Source organism: Physeter macrocephalus, unplaced genomic scaffold, assembly GCF_002837175.3.
Source record: "Physeter macrocephalus isolate SW-GA unplaced genomic scaffold, ASM283717v5 random_3703, whole genome shotgun sequence".
Lineage (NCBI taxonomy): Eukaryota > Metazoa > Chordata > Mammalia > Artiodactyla > Physeteridae > Physeter > Physeter macrocephalus.
Genome location: NW_021148988.1, coordinates 1 through 8,150, shown reverse-complemented (window position 1 = coordinate 8,150; position 8,150 = coordinate 1). Strand labels below are relative to the sequence as shown.

Sequence of the window (8,150 nt, the reverse complement as noted above, 5' to 3'; positions counted from 1 at the left end):
GCCACCACCGTGGTATTCCCACAGGCTCAGGGGCTCCACCGATGACTTCCGGGGCCCCCCCGGCCCCCACCTGCCCGGGATTCCAGCAGCAAGAGCGGGAACATCCAGATCCAGACTCTGCAGCAGGTGTGGGCTGTCCCGTGGTGGGGTCTGGGAGACAGAGAGGACAGGGCTGAGCGGAGGAGGGAGGAGACCAAACTCCTAGGGATCTTGGGACTGGCGAGGAAGCAGAGCTTCTGGGGCAGTTCTTCTGGGTCCCGCTGGAGGAAGGGGCTGGGGCCCCCGATTCCTGGGTCTGCAGAAGAACGGGCTGGGGCCCCAGATTCCGGAATCTGAGGAGCTGGGAGCTCAGGGGCTGGAGTCCTACATCCAAGGAAGGAGGGAGTTGGGATCCCCAGACGCCCGGGTCTGAAGGGAAAGGGAACTGCGAACTGGGACTCCTAAGTCGTGGAGAGCCGGGGCTGGGCTGCGGATTCCTGGGTCGCAAAGCACGAAGGGATCTGAGGTTGAGGTCCTGGGCCCTGGAGGAGGGGGCTCAGGGGCCTGATGCCCGTGTCTGAGAACTTTGGCCTCTCACCTTGCAGAATTCAGGGGGCGGGCTTACCTACTGATTCGGATCCAGAGGAAGAGCACCCCGGACTTCAGCTCTGCCTGCCTCGTACAAGATGCTGGAGCCTTTTAACTGGGACCACCGGCCTCCTGCTCCGTCTCCTCCCACCTGGGGGCCGGCGGGGGAGCGGGGAGCTGGAGCCCTGCTTATGAGTGAGGAGAGGCTCAGGGGCTGAGCGGAGAGTCTTGAGGGAGGAGGGCTTGGAATCTCTAACTTTTCTTTTTAATTGGGGTAGAGTTGTTTTACAATGTTGTGTTAATTTCTACTGTACAGCGAAGTGAAGTAGAGTTCCCTGTGCTACACGGCGGGTTCTCAGTGCTTATCTATTTTATACATATGAGCATATATATGTCAATCCCAATCTTCCAATTCATCCAACCCCCTCTCCGCTTCCCCGCTTGGTGTCCATACTTGCACCTTGATACAGCCACTATGGCATCTCTAACTCTTGAGGTCTGGGAGTGAAGGAGTTTAGTGCTGTGACTCCTGGGTCTGAACCAGAAATGGCTGGGGGCCCAGACATCCTGGTCCGAGCGAAGAGGGGGTGAGGGCCCCTGACTCCTGGAGCTGAGGGAGGATGGCACTGGGGGCCTGGACTCCTGGCCCTGAGGGGGGAGGGGGCCGGGGCCCGGGACTGCTGGGTCAGAAGGAGGAGGGGGATGGAGGCCTGGATTTGAGGTCTGAGGGAGAAGGAGCTGGCAGCTGGATTCTTAAGTCTTTTGGGAAGGAGTGATTTGGAGCCTGGGTTTTTGTGGGAGGAGGGGGCTGCCAGTAACCTGGAATGGAAGACAAGCCAGCCTTCTGGGTCCCGACTTCTGAGGGCTGATTGGCCCGGCCCACTGGCTGCCCCCTGAGAGGTCCAGATGCGGGAAAGGCAGGTTGGGGAGGCGCTGGGACCTGGTTTCCCCTTCCCCTGGGAGCGAGGGGACCAGCCCAAGCAGAACCCAGGAGCCTGGCTGCAATCGGGCTGATGGAGACAGACGTAGGCAGGACCTACTCGGGGCTTATGGGGAATTGCAACGCGGTGGTGGTTCCCTCTCCGCCCTCCACCGCGCACCCGGTCCCCATCCTTTAGCTCACAAAACAGGCAGTAGGAAGGCGCGTTTAATGTAAAATCATCCCTTGGATCGGAGGGGACAGAGAATCTCTCCCAACTTCTCCCGGTCGGGGCCCCACCAGGATTCAAAGAGTTCTCGGGGCCGGGTCTGATATCCAGAAGCTGGGAACTTGAATATCCAGAAGGTGTCTCCAGGCCAGCCGAGGAGAACGGCGGAGACCTTTGAGACTGGAGTCTGGCCAACCCTCCTACCCTGTGCCCACCCTCCTTTCCTGGTCGTCCAAGGCGCGAGGTCTCAGTTGTCCTCCATGGTTTTTCGAATCCAGTCCAGGTAGTGGCACACACTGGTATAGACACCAGGGCCCTGGGGTCTGGAGCAGGGCTCCGAGCCCCCAGACACCACACCCGCCAGGGCCCCATTGCAAACCAGGGGGCCCCCAGGGTCACCCTGTGCGCGGAAGAAGAGCAGAGAAACTGTTAGGCCAGCCTACTCAGGACATGACACAAGGCACTTTCTCCCTCTCAGGAAACTCCCACTTTCCTCTTCCTACAATACCCAGGCGTCCAGGTCTCCAGTCCCTCCTCCCTCAGACCCAGGAGTGAAAGCTCATAGCCCCCACCTCCCCCTAGGACCTGGCATTGTGGGCCCCTCTTTCCCCAGGACATAGAGTCCAACCCCCAGGCCCCTCCTCCTTTAGAGCCAGGAATCCTGGGCCTGGTCCCACCCCCTCCCAGGACCCAGGTTTCCCAGCTCCTTCCTTGCTCTGCTCCAGGAAGTCTGGGGCCCCAACTCCCTTCTCCCCCAGGACCCTGGAATCCCCGCAGGATACCCGTCCCTTTCCTTCCCAGAGGAGGTCTCACCTGGCAGGGGACCCCTCCGCCGTCCCAATGGCCGGCACAGAGCATGCGGTCGGAGATGTGGCCCGGATGCGCCTCATGGCAGAGGTTGGGCTCCAGGATGCTGATGTTGGCACACTGCAGCGTGAGTGGGTAGTGCTCTGTTGGGGAAGGAGGTCCGTAAAAGACCAGCAGCTGTCTCCATCACACTCAGCACCGCCCCCCCTCCCCACTTTCCTAAGATGGACCCACGGAGCCACAGCATAAGACTCTCGAAGACAAAAACAAGAGAAAGTGACAAAGCAACAGAACCACAGCATGGAAGAGAAACAGATGGATATGATGGGCAAAGGGCCAAAGAGAGAGAGAGAAAGACGCGGAGAGTCAAGAGACAAGGAAAGATACGTATATAACTCACACAGAGAAAAAGAGGGACCTTGGCAGGAGATAGAGACCTCTGAAGGGGAAAGAGATTCTCAGAGGAGGAAAGGAAGAAATAGGGAGAAACAGACCCAGAGATATCCAGGGAGAAAGCAGTGAGATAAAGGGGAGGAGACAATTATAGGGAGATGGTCACTGACAGAGACAGAGATACAGATTCAGAGAGACTAGATAGAAATAGAGGGAAAGTGGGGGCAGGGCCTTGTAGGGAAACAGCAGCCCTGTGGACCGCAGACCGCGTGTCTTGTTGGAAGGGGGCAGCCTCCACTGGTTCTGCCCAAAAACGGCCATTATTTTAGAAATATGAACCCAGCATTGCCAGTCTGGAATTTTTCAAGCGAATCCAGAAACTTGGCTTTGATGTAAAATCTCTCAGGTTTTAAATGCTGGCAGCAACAAACTGAGGGTTTTTGGGGGTTTTGTTTTCAAGACATTTTGCAAAGCGGTAACTGCTGTGGGAGGTCAGATGTGACTAATGGATTTGCTGATTTGTGATTCTGAGTGACGTAGACCTTATTTCAATTCTAAGATGCAGATATTTTCACATTTAAACATCTATGAAATCAGGATGTGCCTTCCAGTAAATGACGTCATACAAGGATAGATGGGACCTTTTTTTCCTTTTCTCGTTCTCAGCGGGTTGTAGAATAATGATGCGTCTTATAATTTATAGCATTTAGATCTGATGAAATATATGGATAGATAGATAGGTGACAGAAGGATAGAACATAGAGATGAAAAAGCAGAGACAGAAAAAGAGAGGGGATTCAGACCCCTGGCATGAAACATAGGGTGTGTGTGTGGACAAGGCTGTACCCTTAGGACTGGATACGGCCCCCCAGCCTGAGATTAGGCACTGGGTGCCTGGGGGGATGCAGGTCCGGCTGAGTTTGAGGGGCTGCACGGCAGGTCCCAGAAATGCCTTCCTGGGCAGACGAATCAGCATGATGTCATCATTGTGGTCTTGGGCACTGAGGTCCGGGTTGAACCCAGGATGAGGGAAGAAGTCTGTGGCCCGGAACAGCTGCTCTGGACCCTCCCATTTCCAGAGGTGGTGTTCGCCGAGTCGGACCCACAGATACCTGTTGGGAAGCTCCCAGAGGTCAAGGTGGGGTAAGGTGAGATGTCTTCTCAGCCCCTGTCCTCTTTTTTCTGCCCACCAGGACGCTATGTGACTCTCCACACACCCCCTCTGGGCCCCTATCATCTTCATGTGACATAGAGTTCTCTGTGATTTTAAGCAAGGCACACACACCCTCTCTGGGCCCCTGCTTCCTACTCCATCTCTTTGTCTGCCTCTAACTTTGTAGCTCTCCCCAAAAGCTCACACCTCTTCCTAGCCCCATGTCAAGTAAACCACCTTCCTCTCTGCCTCACCTGGAGCCTTAGTGGTGACCTGAGTCCCCTGGAACCATGGAGACAGGTGGAGGCTCCACCTACCACCCAAAAACACCCCCACCCCCGGCCCCCACAGGTCTGGTGGTTTCTGTCGGGAGTGGCTCTGTGTGCTTTGGTGTGTGTGTATGGAAGGGGTGGGATATGGACAATCCCCAAGCTGGGGTCCTCTGTAGGCTCAGGCTTTTCCTGTCTGCCAAATCCCTCATCTCTCAATGCATTTCTTCCTGAGGTCTAGCCTCAAGCCCTCTCACTGCAGTCCCAGTCCACTTGTTCAGCTCTGGGTTCATGCCCTGGATAGCTGGGGACCCTCAAGGGGTCTATATGTCCACCCGCCAGACTCTGACTCTGACATTAGGGGTGAGGCTAGTGACTGAGAACTCAGGGTTTGAGGAGTATGAGGTGTTATTTCTACCTTTTCCCTCTCTGTCACCTTGTTGCCTTGGTTCTGTGTCTGGGAAACCAGTCCAAACCCCACCTCCCAGCCCCAACTTGTCCCTGCTCCTGAATCTCTTGGACCTCCATATTTCTGCTTCTCCCCTTCTTTGTCTTTGGGGCTGAAATCTGAACGTTGTTTGCCTAGCCTGTTGTACAGGCCTGAGCTAAAAGAGGCTCCAGCATAGAGTGATGCATGATGGGAAATTCTCACACAGCATCTTGTATAGCCTCTGTGCTTCATTCCTAGAGGGTAGAATATCAAACAGGAGGGATGGCCCCTTTCCCCAGATAATAGAAAAAGAATTTCTGCATCAGGTAGATTCTAGAATTCTGTTAGAATGCCCAGAATCTAAGATTCTGGAATTCTGAGATTCTAACACCTTAGAAATCCACAATTTTAGAATTCTATGAGGCTCAAGTTCTAGAATCTTATGAATTCGAGATTCTAATGTTTTCGATTTCTCTGGATCTAAAAGTCTGGGACTTTGGGGACTTCCCTGATGGTCCAGTGGCTAAGACTCCGCGCTCCCAGTGCAGGGGTCTCAGGTTTGATCCCTGGTCAGGGAACTAGATCCCACGTGCATGTCACAACTAAGAGTTTGCATGCTGCAAGTAAAAAAAAAAAAAAAAGATCCCTCATGCTGCAACGAAGATCCCGCATGCCTCAACCAAGACCTGGCTCAGCCAAAATTAAATAAATAATTGTCTAGGATTTTTTAATTATCTGAATTAAATCTAGGAAACAAAGCACCTAGAATTCTAATATTCTGGGATAATAAGACAAGAATTTCATCATTCTAGAATTCTAGAAATCTTTGATTTTAGAAATGTAAGGATTAGGATTTGAATAGTTTGAAACTCTTGCATTCTCTTGGTTCAAACTTTGGGGATTTTAGAATCTTGAATGCTAGCATGCTGGGATACTAAATCCACCAGATTCTAGACATGTATCAATATAAGCTTCTAGAATTCTCTTGGTTCGAGATTCTAGAATTCTACGGATCACAGGATTCTAGGATACTGTTAATTCAGAGATTCTAAGACTATGAGCTTCTATACTCAATGAACCTAGCTAGAACAGTCTGAATCTAAGATTCTAGGGTTGCGCTATCCGACACAACTATTGAGCACTTGAAATGTGGCTGGTCCAAACTGAGCTATGCCATACTTGTAAAATACATGTCTGATTTTGAAGGCTTAGTATAAAAGAAAAAAGACTAAACTATGTCATTCATAAATATTTAAAAATTGATCATTACATGTAGAAATAATATTTTGAGATGGCAAGTTAAATCTATTATTAAAATTAATTTTACTCATTTCTTTTTTACCTTTTTTAATGTGTCTGCTAGAAAACGTAAACCTCCCTTTGTGATTGGGGCTATATTCCCGTTGGACAGCGCTGCTCCAGGCTTCTCAGAGTCTACCAGTCTCTGAATCTAGGATTCTACAATTTAGTGAAGCTAATGGAACATCTCCTGGATCCAAGATTTTAGGATTCTACAACTCTGGACTTTTCTGGGTCAGAGTCTAGGCTTCTAAGAGTCTAAGTTGCAAACTTTACGCTCTTAGAAACAGATTATTCTGGACGCTAGAATTTGGAGAGTGGGCATTTTGTCATTCTAAAGAGTTGAACTTTGGGGAACAGAAATGGAGGCTCAGCCCTCCTTGCCCACAGCTCCCTCCCTCCTCCACGAGGCTCCTTGCCCTCTCTCCCTTTCCTGACCTGCAGCCCCTCCCCAGAGTGGCCGGCCCAGGTCACTCACGGCTTTCGGCAGTGGGCAGCTGTGAGCAGCCAACGGTCACTGATGAGGGTCGCCCCGCAGTAGGGTCGGGAGAGGAAGAAGATCTCGGCCTGCCAGGGCTGCGAGTGGGGGCGGCATTCCTTGGCCCCGATGACTCGGGTGTCTGCCCAGCTTTGCCCTGGGGTGGGGGTGAGCGGCAGAAGGGTTAGTGAAGAGCCAGGTGGGAGGGCTGGGGACAGATGCTGGGGTGCCTAGAGGGCAGGAGTGGACGCCTGGGGGACAAAGAGCATGGTAGAGGGGCGCCGGGGGGTCATGGGGGGGGCAGCATGATGGCAGGGCGGCAGGAACCTCACCTTCCAGGAGCCAAAGCAGAGCACAGATGAATCCCAGCCTCATGGCCTCCAGAGTGCCTTGGTCCTCGAGCCTGCTCTCCAAGTCTGTGCTCCTTTATAGTAAACCATACTATATTCCTCCTCCCTGGGGCCGCCCCGGTGATTAATCTGGGTTGGGAAATAGCCCAGGGGGAGGGAGAAGCCCAAGAGCCTTGACTGGGGGCCTTGGGAAGGAAGACAGTACGGAGGGGCCACTGGTCAAGATGCGCTGGTGGCCTGCAGCATCAGGAATCCCGCTAAATGGGGCAGGGGCTCAGGGATCCTTCTAAGTGGGGTGGGGCTCTGGGCTGTGTAGTCCTTCTGGGGTTCACCAGAGGCAGGAGCCCTCAGTAGCCCTGACTTCTGGTTACACCATCTAGATACAGGATATTCTGAGGCCTGGAGGAGGAAGAGGGAGAGGAGGAAGATCCCTAAGGTGGAGTCCCGGGGTGGAAGCCAGTTTATCTTGAATGTAGCTGCAGCGGGCTGGGACCAAGGGCTGGGCAGGCTGGAGGTTTACATAGAAGGGCTTCCCAGAAATCAGGCAAGGAGTGGGAGAAAGCGTCAGGACGCACAGCAAAGAAGGCAAGCAAGAAGGCAGGATGGGGCGAGGCAGGGAAAGAGGGAGAAAGAAAATAAAACAAAACAGGGAGGTAAAAACACTGAAGGATGCAGCATGAGCTAAGGAAAGAGAGACAGAAACACTGTCTGCAGTGGCAGAGACTACGAAGAGAGCTGCAATGTGTACACACCCACAGAGCCCTCCCTGCCTGGGGATTTGGGCCCCTTTCCGTGAGGACAGAGGCCTCTCCTAACATGGTTCCAACCGGGTTACCTCATTCTTGTCATAACCTACTTCCCTTTCCACATCCTCACCACTCCAAGGATCCAGGTGCCCAACCTCGGTGGAACTAAGCACTTTCCCCATTCTCTTAATGCCACCATATCTTGGCCAAGTCCTGAGAACGTGGTCTTGTTTTTTCCACCCATCTCCTCCCCTCCACATTTCATGTATGCTTTCTCATTTAATTCCCACAACAGTCTAACCAATCTCTGTTTCACAGTGGGGATAATTGTGGTAGAGAGAGCATTCAAGTTTTCTGCTCAAGTCACACAGTGAGTTACAGAAATATATTTTCTTCCTGGGGAACTCCTACTGATCCTTTAAAACCCCATGCGTATCTCCTCTCACCTGAGAAGCCTTCCCTGATTCCTTCAGGAGGAGCCCTTAGGCCCTCTTGGGGCACCCTATGCCT

General features: G+C 52.7%; 1 protein-coding gene across 1 annotated transcript; it reads right to left on the bottom strand.

The window, feature by feature from the left end:
• Nucleotides 1–1,698: 1,698 nt before the first annotated feature.
• LOC112063124 (kallikrein-9-like) lies at nucleotides 1,699–7,029 on the bottom strand. Its single transcript, XM_024118031.3, has 5 exons — nucleotides 6,877–7,029; nucleotides 6,545–6,701; nucleotides 3,762–4,027; nucleotides 2,529–2,665; nucleotides 1,699–2,115 (listed from the first exon to the last, which is right to left on the bottom strand). The coding sequence occupies exons 1-5, from the start codon at nucleotides 6,917–6,919 to the stop codon at nucleotides 1,963–1,965; spliced, it is 756 nt and encodes a 251-aa protein (XP_023973799.1). The 5' UTR covers nucleotides 6,920–7,029; the 3' UTR covers nucleotides 1,699–1,962.
• Between the last annotated feature and the right edge of the window lie 1,121 nt (nucleotides 7,030–8,150).